The sequence below is a fragment of the Enhydra lutris genome, unplaced genomic scaffold (genome assembly GCF_002288905.1).
Source record: "Enhydra lutris kenyoni isolate GAN:26980312 unplaced genomic scaffold, ASM228890v2 scaffoldscaffold10, whole genome shotgun sequence".
NCBI lineage: Eukaryota > Metazoa > Chordata > Mammalia > Carnivora > Mustelidae > Enhydra > Enhydra lutris.
Window position 1 is genome coordinate 39,877,445 of NW_019154094.1, and position 16,418 is coordinate 39,893,862.

At 37.4% G+C, this 16,418-nt stretch overlaps 1 protein-coding gene across 1 annotated transcript in view; it reads right to left on the reverse strand.

Annotated features, from left to right (window-relative positions):
* The window catches only part of LOC111144077 (RAD18, E3 ubiquitin protein ligase), a 107,095-nt gene that overhangs the window by 55,008 nt on the left and 35,669 nt on the right, over window positions 1–16,418 (reverse strand). Inside the window, exons 5-7 of the mRNA XM_022498177.1 lie at window positions 12,338–12,675; window positions 9,509–9,608; window positions 7,016–7,200 (exon numbers count right to left, since the gene is read on the reverse strand). Coding sequence (XP_022353885.1) covers window positions 7,016–7,200; window positions 9,509–9,608; window positions 12,338–12,675 — 623 coding nt within the window. The remainder of the gene's footprint in view (window positions 1–7,015; window positions 7,201–9,508; window positions 9,609–12,337; window positions 12,676–16,418) is intronic.

A 16,418-nucleotide genomic window follows, 5' to 3' on the forward strand; every position in this document is an offset into this window, starting at 1 on the left:
AGGGTCCTGGGATGGAGCCCCACAGGAGCCTGCTTCTCCCTCTGCCTGCCACTCCCCATTTGTGCTCTCTTGCTCTCACTCTCTCTCTCTCTGACAAATAAATAAATAAAATCTTAAAAAAAAAAAAGAGGGAAATCATAGAATGATAAAGGGGTTAATTCACTAAGAAAACATTCCTACATGTGTTTGCACCTAGAACAGAAATAAAAAATTAACAAGAACTTCTAGTTCTGAAAATGGACTAGACTCATATCTCTTCTCATATTTTTCCTAAGTATAATTAAAACCCTTAGATGTAATATAATAACAGACAACTGTAAGAGAACTATGAAAGAAGGAGGAAGATGGACTGCCTAAGGGTCTCAGAATTTAAAGAACAACATGATGATGAGTTCCCTAGGCTTTCTCTTTATCTTCTATATATCCCAGATTGGGCACTGGTGAAACCTGCAACCCAGAATCATCAACCATCTCTCTCTCTCTTTCTCTCTCTCTCTCTCTCTCCTCTCTCTCTCTCTCACACACACACACACACACAAACTCCAAGAAACCAATTTTTGTTCTAGCAAAGGACTATGAAAGGAGAAGACCAATAAACTTTTTGATAATACCTGATCTAGTCCAACTAAACACTGCTGATGCTTCTTGCCCACCAAAGTATCATCAGAGAACAAGTGTAGAGTGTGGATTCTACCCCCTTAATTCCCCCAGCAGTAGCTGGAAGACTGGGGACAGCTTTTTTCTTTCAGGAACACTGTGCCAGTAAAGACCTAGTGAATAACCTAGATCTCTATCTCTTACCTGCCAGTAGCAGGTAGCATCCTCATCCCCTAACAGTGATTGGAGGGAGGATCTCAAAGAGAAAACCATCCTTTAAACCTGCACAGCAAATCCCTAACACATTCCTGACCCACTCACATGTGAAATATCCTAAAATTAATAGGCCAGGGATGCCTGGGTGGCTCAGTCGGTTAAGCGTCTGCCTTCGGCTCAGGTCATGATCCCAGGGTCCTGGGATCAAGTCCTGCATCAGGCTCCTTGTTCAGTGGGGAGACTGTTTCTCCCCCTGACTGCTGCTCCCTCTGCTCATGCTTGCGTGTGTGCTCTCTCTCTCTGACAAATAAATAAATAAAATCTTTGAAAAAAAATTAAATTAATAGGCCAAAAAGGTCTGAGAATTAAACCACAATATCAGTATTTCTGAGTGCCCCCCCAGGTAGCAATTAAATGAAGCAGACCTGAACAACACTGCAAGAGTTCTGAAAACTAAACTGTCATTAGAACCATAGTCCACAGGAGGAGGCCTGGATCTGAAGCTAAACCTTAACAGGGTGACTGCCTGCTATAGTAGAATATTTTAAAAGGAGCTAGAATCTCATATTACAGTCAAAATGTCCAGGACACAATAAAAACACTTATCAACTAAGAAGCAGGAAAATGACAACTTCAATGAGAAAAGGCAATCAACAAATGCTAACACTGAGATGACTCAAATCTTGAAACTATAAGAATTTTAAAGCTACCATCATAAAAATTTCAAGAGTACACTGCTATGGCATATGAGTATTATTCTTTGTATATTTTGGAATACTGTGTATCAAAACTGGTAAAAATTAATGCAATTAATATTTTTATGAAAATAACACTTTTAAAAATCCTAGTTTCAGTGGCATCTGTGTGGATCAGCTGGTTAAGGATCTGTCTTCAGCTCAGGTTATGGTCCCAGGGTCCTGGGATCAAGCCCACATTGGGCTCCCTACTCAGTGGAGAGACTGCTTCCCCTTCTCCCTCTGCTGCTCCCCTACTTGTGGACTCTCTCTTTCTCTCTCTCACTGTCTCTGTCAAATAAATAAAATCTTTTATTAAAAATCTTAAAAAAAAAAAAAAGAGTACACTGCTATATGGAATTTAAGAAACAAAACACAGGATGATAGGTGAAGAGAGGAAAAAAATAAAACAAGTCAAAACCAGAGAGTGAAACAAACCATAAGAGACTCTTCATCCTAAGAAATAAACTGAGGTTTGCTGGAGGGCAGGAGGGTGGAAGATGGAGTAAGTGGGTGAAGGACTTTAAGAAGGGCATATGATACAATGAGTGCTAGGTATTATATAAGACTGAGGAACCACAGGCTTGTATCTCTGAAACCAATAAAACATTATGTTAATTAATTGAATTTAAATTAAAAACTTTTTTAAATGCTTCAAGAATAATTAGGAGCACTCTCAAAACAAAAGAAAATAAAACTGCTACTGTATGTAATATTTTTATGACAGCCGGTGGTCCATTAAAAAGTATAGCTTTTTAAAGCAGTTTAAATGTTACATTTCAGTTACTAATGTCTTAGAAGGGACAACTGAGTAACAAGAATTAGAAACAAAGTGAAACAAATGAACCCCACTCTATTTCAGTAAAAAAAAATCAAGTCACAATGAAAAAGGTAAAAAGGAAATTATGACCACATATTTGACTATATACCCTCAGTCTAACTAAGGGAGGAGGGGAGAAGCAGCCTGGGAGAGAGAACTAGAAAATATCCTGAATTCTTTTTTATAGGTAGGTCTGTTTTGCCGTGGTGTAGTAGTATTGATGAAGCAATTTTAAAACTATTTTAATTGTGCAATAGAACTGAACAAATCAGTAAATGTGCTGATGCTACTAAAGGGAGGATTCTCTCTGTGGGGGGAAAAAGGGAAATATAAATATGTAAGAGAGAAAGGTAACGAACTCTGTCAGATTGGACTGTAAGCACAGGTTCAGTATGTCCTCATAATTTCTAATGCATATAAGTGTAAATGGATTTACATGTGTACTTACATATATAATACATAGGAATACATGCATCAGGAGATACCACTACATATCCAACAGAATGGCTAAAATTAAGAAGACTGGAAATACTAAGTGTTGGCAAGGAAGTGGAGCAAGTGGATCTCTCATACAATGAAGAATAGTGTAGCCATTTAAAAAACAGTTCAGCAGGATGCCCGAGTGGCTCAGTGACCTCTGCCTTCGGCTCAGATCATGATCTGAGGGTCCTGCGATCGAGCCCTGCATCAGGCTCTCTGCTCAGCAGGGAGCCTGCTTCCCCCACTCTCTCTGCCTGCCTCTCTGCCTACTTGTGACCTCTCTCTCTCTCTCTGTCAAATAAATAAATAAAATCTTAAAAAAAAAAACAGTTCAGCAATTTCCTTACTTTTAAGCATACACTTACTATATATATGTATATATATATAATAAGTGTACTCCTGGGTATTTATCCAAGAAAAATGAAAACATATGGCTATACAAAGATCTGTAATCCCATGTTCATCACAGCTTTATCCGTAATAGCCAAAAACTGGAACACTGCTTGACAATAAAAATGAGTGAATTACTGATAATGCAACATGGGTAAATTTCAAGAGCACTGCACTAAGTGAAAGAAGCCAGATACAAAAGACTACATAATGTACAATATGTATAACTCCATTTGACTGGCATTTTAGAAAAGGTAAAACTAGAGAAACATAAAAGATCAGTATACCTCAGGGCCTTAGTGTAAGGAAGAGGGAAATGACTACAAAAGGGCAGAAGAACATCTGGGGAAGAAAATGTTCTATATTTTGACTGAAATGATAGCTAGATAACTATGCATACATTTGTCAAAACTCATCTAACTATACACAGTAAAAAAATGCATTATAGAAGCACACGGGTGGCACAGTTGGTTGAGCATCCAACTCTTGGTTTCAGCTCAGGTCATGATCTCAGGGTCATGAAATCGAGCCCCTTGTGGTGCTCGGCACTCAGTGTCAACTCTGCTTCAGACTCTCTCTCCCTCTCCTTCTGCCCCTCCCCGCTGCACTCTCCCTACCTCTCAAATAAATAAATCTTTAAAAAATAATAGGATGATTATGTGCCAATTTTAAAATGCACACATAAAAAGTGAATAAATAACAAGGTGCTGGATATAAGACAATGTATAAAAATTAGCTACATTTTACATGCCAGTGACAAAAAAATAAAAATTGACATTTTAAAACAAGACACCAATTACCACTGCATCAAAAACATCAAATACCAAGGAATAAGTCTTTAAAAAAAGCCCTTCATACTGAAGACTATAAAAACATCACTGACAGAAATGAAAAACTAAAGGGATAAACCAAATTCATGGATTGAAAGACTCAAATAGTGTACCGGTATCAACTTTGATACCAAACTGATTACAGATTCAACATAGACCCAATCAAAATCCAAGCAGATTTTAGTTTCTTGATGAAATTTTACAGGCTTATTCTAAAATTTACATGGAAATGCAAAGGGCCTAGAAAAGCCAAGGCAATTTCAAAAAACAAAACTAGAGGAACTACATTGCCAGGCAGCAAGATCTATTATAAAGTACTCATAAGGGGCGCCTGGGTGGCTCAGGGGGTTAAAACCTCTGCCTTCGGCTCAGGTCATGATCTCGGGGTCCTGGGATGGAGCCCCACATCGGGCTCTCTGCTCAGCAGGGAGCCTGCTTCCCCCTCTCTCTCTGCCTGCCTCTCTGCCTCCTTGTGATCTGTCTGTCAAATAAATAAATAAAATCTTTTCTAAAAAATAAATAAATAAATAAATAAATAACTCATAAAATAATTAAGACAACACACTACTGACAAAAGGATTAACATGACTTAATGGAACAAAACAATGTCCAAGACCCACACATACACAGTTAGCTGATTCTCAATTAAGATGTACTGACAATTTCGTGGGGAAAGGACGGTTTTTCAATAAATGGTGCTGCATTAATTGGCTATCCATATGGAAAAACAGGAGAATCTTGCCCTTACCTCACAATATATGCTAATATAGATTCCAGGTAAAATCTAGGTCAAAATATAAAAGCAAAAACAATAAAACTTTTAGAAGAAAACAAAAGATCTTCCTAATCTTGTAGGAGGCAAGGACATAGAAAACTCTAACAAAAGGCAAAATGCAAAAGATTAAGTAATACAATTAAGAACTTATATGTTTTGAATGAAGTCAGAGGAGAGCCTGCTTCTCCCTCTGCCTCCCCCATCAACCCCTCTCGTTCTCTCTCTCAGACAAATAAATAAAAATCTTTAAAAAAAATTGTGCTAAACATTGTAAGTCATTGGGGAAATGCAAACTAAAACCATAATGAGATACTACCAAGAACCCACCAGAATAGCCAAAAAGGAAAAATGACAATACTGATGTTGTCAAGGATGTGAAAAAAACTGTAACTCTCTGAACCTCCTGATGAAAGTGCACATTAGTAGAAATGAAAACAAGGAAGAAAAAAAAGGAACTAAATGAGGGGGGAAAAAAGCACCCTCATACTGAGCTTTTTGCTATATTCATGAAAACTGAACAGCTGCAGAAATATAACAACAGTTTCACTACTAGATATATATACCCCCAAAATATGTGTGCATAGGTGCATCAAGAAATAAAAAATATTACTCACAGCAGCATTATTCTTAAGAGCCAAAGAATAGAAAAAAATCCAAATATCCATCAACCACTGAATGGAAAAATAGTATGAAATACGTATACAATGGAATACTCTACAGCAACAAAAATAAAAAAAAAAATCACACCTGCACATGAAAACATGGATGAATTTTCTAAACGTAATGTTGCACAAATGAAGCCACACTCAAAAGAATAGCTAAGCTATTTATTATTCCATTTACATAAAGATAAAATATAGGCAAAAGCAGGCAAAATGAATAATCCCTACTGTTAGAAGTCAAGATGGTGATCACCTATGAGAATGAAGGTGGTAGTGACTGGAGGTGAGGAGCACACGGGCTTTTGGGACACTGGTTCTGACCTGAAAAGTGGTAACAAAGGTATTTTCCCTCTGTGAAATATACTGTGATAATTCACCAAACAATACAATTTGTATATTTTTCTGTTTGCATATTATACTTGTATTTTAAAAATTAGGTAATTCTTGGGGCGCCTGGAAGGCTCAATGGTCAGAGTGGCCTCTGCCTTCGGCTCAGGTTATGATCCCGGGGTTCTGGGATCGAGCCCCACATTGGGCTCTCTGCTCAGTGGGGAACCTGCTTCTCCCTCTCTCTCTGCCTGCTTCTCTGCCTACTTGTGATCTCTGTCTGTCAAATAAATAAATAAAATCTTTTAAAAAAATTAAAAAATAAAAAATAAATTAAAAATTAGGTAATTCTTTATATACTAATAATTCAAAGAACTCCAAAATATGTGTGTGGCTAAATGAAACAGGACAAACCATTAAAGAGTGTATATATAATACTAACATTTTTACCAAACAATAATCAAGGACATATGTTTGTGTATAATTAATAATCGTAATGATAACATTTACTGAATGCTAATTACTTGCTAAGGTATGGGGCTATGCATTTTTCATTTATTCCTTTCAAAAACACTATGCAGTATGCAGTATTATAACCCTTTATTTTATAGATAAGAAAAGTGAGAGAATAAGTAACTTGCCCATAGTCTCCCAGTCATAAAGCTGCAAAACTGGGATTATAACCATGGCTCTCTAGATCAACTCTTCATGCCACATTATCTCTGGAAAGATACACAAAAGAAACCAGCAGCAGTGGTTACCTCTGAGAGAGAATAGTGACTGAGAGACTGGCTGGGAGAAAGGCTTATCAGAGTATAACTCTAAGTACCTTTTTTTTTTTAAAGATTTTATTTATTTATTTGTTAGAGAGAGAGAGAGAGAGAGCACGAGCACAGGCAGAGTGGCAGGCAGAGGCAGAGGGAGAAGCAGGCTCCCCGCCAAGCAAGGAGCCCGATGTGGGACTCAATCCCAGGACGCTGGGACCATGACCTGAGCCGAAGGCAGCCGCCTAACCAACTGAGCCACCCAGGCGTCCCCTAAGTACCTTTTGAAGAAATACATCTGCATGTCTCATCCATTATCAAAATTGTATTTATTAAAATTCTGTTCTATGACTTATAATCCCTGAGCTACACAAAACTGCTTTAACTAGAAAACAAGAACTCATTGCTTTATTAGTTTACCTGATTTAGGATGCAAAGCATCGCACTGGGCATTGTACATGTGTACAAATTCTTGGTGCCTTTTAATGAGCTGTTGTTTATTTCCTTGAACAGATAGTCCATGCTCTTTTAGCTTTTTCTTTAAATCACGATCTGAGAGCAAGTTATATACAGTTTTGGGCAGAGGCTTCCTTTTGTGAACAGAACTAAAAAGGGGGGAAAAAAAGAGATCACTTAAAGTTACTGTGAACTATCAAATGTTCTCCATATAAAACAGTTAATTGGCCTTCTGATGGAGTACCAGTGTGGGAAAATAGCGGAACCATTAAGATAAAAATGGGAAAGAGAAGAAGAATTAAATTTGCAAATAAGGTTGACAGTGTTAGACATGATGCATCTGAGGTGCCCACAGCACATTCAGATACCGGGGTCTAGGTGGCAGAAAAAGAGGTCTCAGAAAGAGGTCAGACCTAAAGATGCAGACTGGCAACCCATGGAAGGCCTGTGCACTAAATGCTGCGAGAATCTCACTTCAGAATCACACTTACATAGACTTCCTCAGTTCTCCATTGCTTTAAAGCATCTTTGTCCCAAAATGTGCCAGTGATTTCTATGCAAAATCTCTGCAAAAAACTGTTACCTCGGATGATCAGAGTACAAACACTATTGAGATTTAGAATACAGATTTAAGAATATAGCTGCTTTAGAAAAAGTGCCGATCCACAGGCAAAACTGCTTCCTTAAAGTGTAGGCAATCATTGTACAAAAGCTCTAGATTAAATAAAAGATGTGTTGGGATGGTTAGTTTTAACCAATTCATTACTGCCAATGAAAAAAGAATTCTGAAAGTTGACAGGAAGATAATATTCTTATGGCATCATCTTCAAAGAACATGACTGAAAACAATAGCAAGAAATACAAGAAGGTTTTGTTCTCTTCAACTTCAATTAATTATATTAACAAATATATAAGGATTACAAGTGTATTAGCAAAACCACCACCTGTCTCTTCATTTTATTTATATAACTTATACACTGACAAGCACTAAGCTACAATTTAATATAGCAAAGCCCTATGAAAAGACATTCTGCTCCCTCCAAAAAACCAGTTAAGAAACATTACTTCTTAAAATGGAACAGAAGTCAAGCTACTTAAGGGTATCAATGATTTGGACAATTTTAAAAACAGAACTCCTTAGTAAGCTTTAAACTATTGAATCTGATTATAAGCTGGCTCTCTGAGTACATTACTTGGCTCAAAACCATGGCAATTAGGTGCTTAATAAATACGCATTCAAAGTAGTCATTAAAATTCCAATATTCCAAAATTTAAATACCAAAGTTTCCAGTAAAAACTAATAAGCACTTGAAAGTAAACAGTTTATCCCAAAACAAAACAAACCCGAGATTTTACAAAGGACTTGCATATAACTAGTTCACCTTCAAGTCCATGCTACACAAACTGGAGTAAATCTTGGAATCACCAAGGGAGTTTATTAAATTGCAGATTCTTGGTCACATCTCCATACCATCCCCCAATTTTGATTACATTCAGAAGTGGAGACCTAAAAATCTATGTTAACAAGCTTCCATAGAGTAAATCTGAGGTAAATCGCCCAAAGACTACACTGAGAGAAATAATACAATTGAATATATGTAGAATGAAAACAACCAAACATTTTTCTACTAACCAACAGTACCATTCCCTAAATTATTTCTTTTATGCTTTATCAATAACGTCTAAAAGCCAGAGATAACTATTTATCGTAAAAAGACCTACAAACCCTCAAGAAAGTACATTTTTCTGAAAACTGCCCAGTGGGCTCTATGAGACAGGTAAGATTACAGCTAAATAAAATCACAGTGGGTAGCAAGAGCTAAAACATTTTGTAGGAGTTTGTACAAGCACACTGTGAGGGACAGTTCAGTAATTTTATCAAGGATAGACAATTAAACTCATGACTGTGAAATTCGAATGGGAAACTCAACAGTTTAATGGCATTTACCATGAAAAGCACCAACAGAAATCAACAATTTCTATCCAGAATTTTTAAATATGAAGCCTGACAGATGATTCCCAAAACGTGAAGATAACACTGATCCTTCATCCATGATTTAGTGAAAGTGCATTTAGGAGTCTTCAGAATCTGAAGACATCAAAAGGAAGAACAGTCTTTGAATCAACTCTGACACGATTCTACATAGAATGGGTTAAGGGTTGTCACCCTTATCAAAGAAATGGCCTGCCAGGGTGTTGTGGATAAAATTTTCTAAATGTCATAGTATATTTATGTGACCAGACCCCAGTTGAGAGTCACATGATCTCCTGACTAAGCCAGCCAGGCGCCCCAGGAAGAAACACTTCTAAGGAGAAATGCAGATCACCGGATTCTCATGGCGTATGGGAAATAACCCTCAGGATGAAGAAGCCAGAATGGAAGAGGTAGAAAATAGTTTATAAAGCATAAGAAGTACCTTGCTAAAGTAACTTAAAGGTTATGCTTAACTTTCTTACCTTCTGAGGCTTTCCTTCTTCTCCTCACGTGTTAAACAGCTGTCTAAGTGCTTATTAATGTGATTTTCTGGAATATTAACCCCGCAAACAGGACAATCCACTGTAATTTTTAAAAAGAGAGAGACTTTATTATTTACATAAAGGGCAAAAATAATGTATAACCTGTCATCTTTCAGCAATTAATATAAAAAATAGAATCCCAACCTTAACATGCACTTAGGAAAGCAGAAGAAAAAAAGAATGACACCTCAGGGCAACAGGACTGGGAGAGACTATTCACTGAATAATGGCTAAATTGTAGTAAGTCACATAATTAGAATCCAGGGCTTACATAAGAGATTGCAAAGAAGTCTGGAGATTCATTTATCAGAAAATGATTTGGTTAAGTCTTTTCTACTGAGGCGTGACTGACCTATAGAACTAATCTTAAGTTTTTCCATCTTAGGAGCCATTCATCTGCAGCACTATAGCAATCATAACAACATGAATAAAATAAACCTGCTGGGGACAGGAAGCTATGCAAAGATAAACTGAAACATTTGTTGGTTTGGGCCAACTACTATCAAAATTAACAATGGTTACAAATTTAATAACTTAGCTCTTATTTGTAATTACAAATGTAGTATTGCCTTTAGGAAACACAATCACTGTCAAACTGTTTGATGAAGATGCAGAGAATTGTGGAAGAATCTTGGGGCCCAGAGGCCACCATGACAATGGCAGGGATGAAGCAGGAGGTCAGGCCCTCCATCTCTACTTCAATGGAGCAGGACCAATTTTAGCGATTTTATGTGTTACAGTTCACGGTTAAGATTTTATTTGAAAAAATTGGTCTGTTGGGGAAAAAAGTTAACTATCAAGCTAAAAACACAACAAGAACTGTCAACTGATAGACTAACAAAATATATGGTAGGAAATGCAAGATTCACATATCCTTACAAAATTTTTTTTTTTACAATTTTATTTATTTATTTGAGAGAGAGAGAATGAGAGAGTGACATGAGCAGTGGCAAAGGGAGAAGCAGGCTCCACTGCTGAGCAGGGAGCCTGATGCAGGGCTCAATCCTGGGACCCTGGGATCATGACCTGAGCTGAAGGTAGACCCTTAACCAACTAAGCCACCAAGCGCCTCTCGTTACAAAATTTAAACCTTTGACTACTAATATGCTAACTTTAACCTAAGTTTAATAACCACTAATAGTGGGGCACCTGGGTGGCTCAGTCAGGTGAGCATCTGCCTTCAGCTCAGGTCATGATCTCAGGGTCCTGGAATAGAGTTTGCGTCACCAGGCTCCCTGCTTAGCAGGGACTGTGCTTCTCCTTCTCCCTCTGCCCTTCCCTGCCATTTGCGCTTTCTTGTGCATGCTCTCTCTCTCTCCCTCTCCCTCAGATAAATAAATAAAATCTTTTTTAAAAACTAAAATAAATAACCACTAACTGCCCTGCACTATGTGTGATGTGGGCGTACCAAAGATATCTTAGTGTCTGCCTAAAAGGTGCCCTGAACTTCACAGGTAAGAGGAGACATGGAAACATAAGTTAAACAAGCTAATTCATCAAAAAAGCAAACTATAGGGGTGCCTGGGTGGCTCAGGGGGTTAAAGCCTCTGCCTTCAGCTCAGGTCATGATCTCAGAGTCCTGGGATCGAGCCCCACATCGGGCTCTCTGCTCAGCAGGGAGCCTGCTTCCTCCTCTCTCTCTGCCTGCCTCTCTGCCTTCTTGTAATCTCGGTCTGTCAAATAAATAAATAAAATCTTAAAAAAAAAAAAAAAAAGGCAAACTATAAACAAAATAGCCCAGAAAAAAAGTGCTGTAACACTTTCATGATGTGAGATGTCAATATCATTTAACATAACTAAAGAATAATTAGGATCTTGGATAGAGTCTAAAAAGGTAAAACAGGGGTCAGCAAAATTTTTTTTTTTTTTTTAGAGAGAGAGAGCAAGAGCATGCACATGAGTGAGCACTGGGGGCAGTGGATATCTCAAGCACGCTCCCTGCTGAGCAAAGACCCCAACACAGGGTCCAATCTCACAACCCTGATATCATGACCTGAGCCAAAATCAAGACTTGGATGCTTAACATAATGAATCACCCAGTCGTCCCAGCAAACCTTTTTAGTTAAGGGCCAGCTAGTAGAGATTTTAGGCTCTGCAGGCTAGATGGTCTCTGTTATAACTACTAACCACTGCCATGGAGCATGAAAGCATTCATAAACAGTATGTCAACAAATGGGTGTGGCTATTTTCTAGTGAATCTTTACTTACAAAAATAGGTGTCAAGCCAAATTTGGCCTGTAGCTTGTAGTTTTTCCAATCTCTGGGTTTATTCAAGGAATAATGGGAAGATTAGGGTGGCTACTGCAGGAGGATTTTTGAGATGAAGAGGTAAAAAATAAGATCAGACATCTAGGGGAGGGGTCTAATTGTCTATGGCTATAAATGCCAGTCTGAACAGCTTGGAAGTTTCAAAGAGGAGTATAAGAAGATAAAAGGAGCTCTTTAAGATTAAACTGGAACTGATATGACAGATGAGGAGGGAAATTAAAAGCTGAAAATTAGAAAGCGACTGCCATAGTTAAAATATGAGCTAATTAAAATTGCTTCATTTTTCCAGCAATCAGCCTGAATTCCTATTCTGTAAGAGAGAAAGAGTATAAAAATATCTTGCAGCACTGCTTACATCAATTCCTGAGACTGTTATAATGTAAAATGTGGTTTGTCCTTTCCCATTCCATCCCCCTCATGATGCTTATTTATTCTCAGGTCATATGGGATGAAAAGATTTCCCTTAAGTAAGAAAATACATATATGAAAATAATTTCCTACCTTTCATAACCTGTTTCAAAGTTGATGTAGAGGGTGTCTCAGGAACATGACCATCTAAGGAACACGGAGCTGCCTTTTCTATGGAAGGTGTCTCCTTGGTCTTTGAAGAAGTGCTCACTTCTTTCTGAGGGATGAATTTAATCTCATTCTCTTTTATCAACAACTCTGATGTAGAACCACCAGTTTCTCTGATCAAGAAATTTTCCATTAACCTGCTTCCTTGCTTTAAAGAATGTCTGAAGGCTACAGGAGTGTGTGCTTTGGCAGCAAGGTTCTTTGAAGAGGAGGAAGCAGGAGATATGGGTGGTGACTCCAAGGCAAACTGCAAAAGATGATTCCTTGAAGCACAAAAAACACAATGGATAATGAAGATATCAAGTTATATACAATAAGTAAACTGACATAAGCTGTTCATCCAATTAACACTTGCTTCTGTGAAATACCAAACTTACTCCATAATGACAATGAAACCAGTATTTCTTCAAAGCAACAAATCTGACTTAAAAGGCAGTTAATCTTTTTTTTTTATTTAATTATTTTTATTAACATATAATGTATTATTATTTTTTTAAATTTTATTTTTATAAACATATAATATATTTTTATCCCCTTTTTAAATTTTATTTTTATAAACATATAATATATTTTTATCCCCTTTTTAAATTTTATTTTTTATAAACATATGATATATTTTTATCCCCACAGTTAATCTTTTATAAAGAAAAATGGAGATACTTTAGCATCTGGCCATAAAGAATACCTGGTGTGAGACTTATTCTCCAACCATATACAACTTTAAGATTTGAGCAAAACATACAAAACAAATGTTTATAGCATGGACTACCATCAATGCAAGGCTGTAGTCACTGAAAGAAAAGGGAAACATGAGGTGACCCAACATTCCCCTAAGAATTTCCCCTGGAAGCATCTTTTGGAGTCAGGTTTTGAAATGAAGTCCAAATAGAGACCAGAGGGAAGAGAGATGAGAGTTCTGAGCAAAGATGGCTAGGATTGAAGGGATAGGGTGCTGGACTGGCGGTACCCATAGAAAAAGAACCCCCCAAATCTGCACAAATTCTCATCCATTCCTGATCATCTCCAGGGCTGCAAAAGCCTAAGAGAGAAAACAAGAGAATCTCGTAAGAAGCACATGTTGAGAAGCTGAGATTCCCAAGGTCAGTGAAAAGTTGTTGGGAGTCTGAGCCCAGCCAAACTGGAAAGATATTGGTAAAGATCCCAGACATTCAGTGAAAACCCCACAAAGGCCGTATCTCAGGATAAAGGACCATACTCTGGAAATATAAAACATAAATAGACCAAACCAGCAAAAAACTAAATAAGGCCCTAACAGAATAAAAGTGAAGAGCTGGTGGGATGCCTGGATGACTCAGTCAGCTAACTGTCTGACTCTAGATTTCAGGTCAGGTCTTGATCTCACAGTACAGTGCGTTAAGCCTCACATTGGGCTCCATACCAGGCCTGGAGGCTACTTAAAAAAAAAAAAAAAAAAAAAAAAAAAGGAAAAGAAAAAAAAGTGAAGAGCTGGTAACTTAGCCACCTGTGAGAACAAAATCCAACATCTTTCAAAGGAAGATAATTCATAGCCTCTATAACATTTCATCAGAACACATTTAAAAATGACTAGACATACAAAGAAGCAAGAAATTAGCCACCAATTAAAAGATCAAATAGTCAATGGAAGTGGATCCAGAGGTGATCCAAAGAGTGGCATTAGAAGGACTTCAAAATTACTGTGATGAATATTAAAAAAAAAAAAGATGAAAAAAAAAAAGAATAAAAAGGTAGCATACTGTTAGGAGGAATTAAAATCCATCGCAAAAAGGATAAACAAAGAAAATAAAACCTAGGCATGTATTACTCAAACTGTTAAAAAAATAAAATAAAGAAATTCTTGTACATAACCAAAAAAAAATAAATAAATAAAAAGCCATGGTACCTCTAAGCATGGTTTCTCAACCTTGGCACTACAGACACTTTGAATCAGATACTTTTTTTGCTGTTCTGTGCATTGTAGGAACATCAGTAGTATACACCCCACTCTAGGTTGAGACAACCAAAATGTAACCAAATATTACCAAATGTCCCCTGGGGGAGGGGTAAAAGGAAAGTAAAATCACTCCCAGCTGAGAACCACTGCTCTAAGAAACAATAAAAACATTTACTTCTCAACAAAAACAATGAGAGCAAGAAGATAACAGAATGACATCATGACATATTTAAAAAGCAAAACTACCAGGAGTTCTATTTTCCATTGAAAATAATGCTCTAGGGAGCCTGGGTGGCTCAGTCCATTAACTGTCTCCCTTTGGCTCAGGTCATGATCCTGATCCTGATCATGTTGTCCTGGATCCTGGATGGAGTTCCCCATGGAGCCTGCTTCTCCCTCTGCCTCTGCTTCTCTCTCTCTGTCTCTCATGAATAAATAAAATCTTTTAAAAAAGAAAAAAAAATAGTGTTCTAAAATGAAAGCAAAATACACTCTCAAACTAAGAAAAGCTAAGAGAATTCCTCACCGGCAGACAAGAAATACTACAAGACATGTTCTTCAGCTTAAGGGAAACAATTCTAGAGGGAAGCACAAAAATGTCGGCAAGAATCAACAACTCCAGAAACGGTAAATATGTGATCAAAAACAAAACTACTGGGGCACGTGGGTGGCTCAGTGGGTTAAGCCACTGCCTTCGGCTCAGGTCATGATCTCAGGGTCCTGGGATCGAGCCCCGCATCGGGCTCTCTGCTCAGCAGGAGCCTGCTTCCTCCTCTCTCTCTGCCTGCCTCTCTGCCTGCTTGTGATCTCTCTCTGTCAAATAAATAAATAAAATCTTTAAAAAAAAAAAAAAACCCAAAACTACTGACTGTTTTCAACAACACTAACAATGTCTTACAGGATTTATAACACACATGGAAATAAAATACATACAAAAACATAGCAAAATAAGGGAGACTGAATAATATAAAAATACTGTAAAGTTCTTGAATTGCTCAGGACATAATAAAAGTACTAATTTATGGTACATTATCATTAGGATATATTTTATCATTTTTTTAGTAAGGACTTAAAAGAGTGACACTAAGATATAATGTAAAAACTAACAAAGGAAATTAAATAATAAAAATACTCTTAACATTGAAAAGAATGGGCAGGAATAAAGAAATAATTTTTTTTTTTTAAAGGAGCAAATGGAGAAAGAAAACAAAAAGCAACATGGCAAATTGTAATCACATTAAATGTAATGGATACATACTCCAAAATACAAAGATGGTCAGACTAGATTAAAAAATAAGATACAAAAGATATAACTATATACTGTTTGAAAGGAAACACTTTAATTTTGTTTTTAAGATTTTATTTATTTATTTATGAGAGAGAGAGAGAGAGCGCGCGTGTGCACAAGCAGAGAGAGTGGCAAGCAGAAGGAGAGGGAGAAGCAGACTCCCTGTTCACTAGGGAGCCTGATGTGGGACTCAATCCCAGGACCCTGGGATCATGACCTGAGATGAAGGCAGATGCTTAACAGTCTGAGCCACCCAGGCGTCCCAAAACACTTTAAATATAAAGACCCAGGAAGGTTAAAAATAAAAGGATGGGGGGACGCCTGGGTGGCTCAGTTGGTTAAGCAGCTGCCTTCAGCTCAGGTCGTGATCCCAGCGTCCTGGGATCGAGTCCCACATCGGGCTCCTTGCTCATCAGGGAGCCTGCTTCTCCCTGTCTCTGCCTGCCATTCTGTCTGCCTGTGCTTGCTCTCTCTCCCTCTCTCTCTGACAAATAAATAAATAAATAGAATCTTTAAAAAAAAAAATAAAATAAAATAAAAGGATGGGAACAGATGTACCACGAAAACACTAATGAAGAGAAAGCTGATATGGCAACATAAGTAACAGATAACATTAAGGCAAAAAATATCATGAGACATAGAAGGGGATATCTCATTTTGACAAAATGGTCAACTTAATTCAAAGCCATAAAAATCATAAATTATATTCACTTAGAAGCATAGCTTCAAAATATATAAAGCAAAAACTCACAGAACTAAAAGGAGGAACAGCCCATTCATAATAT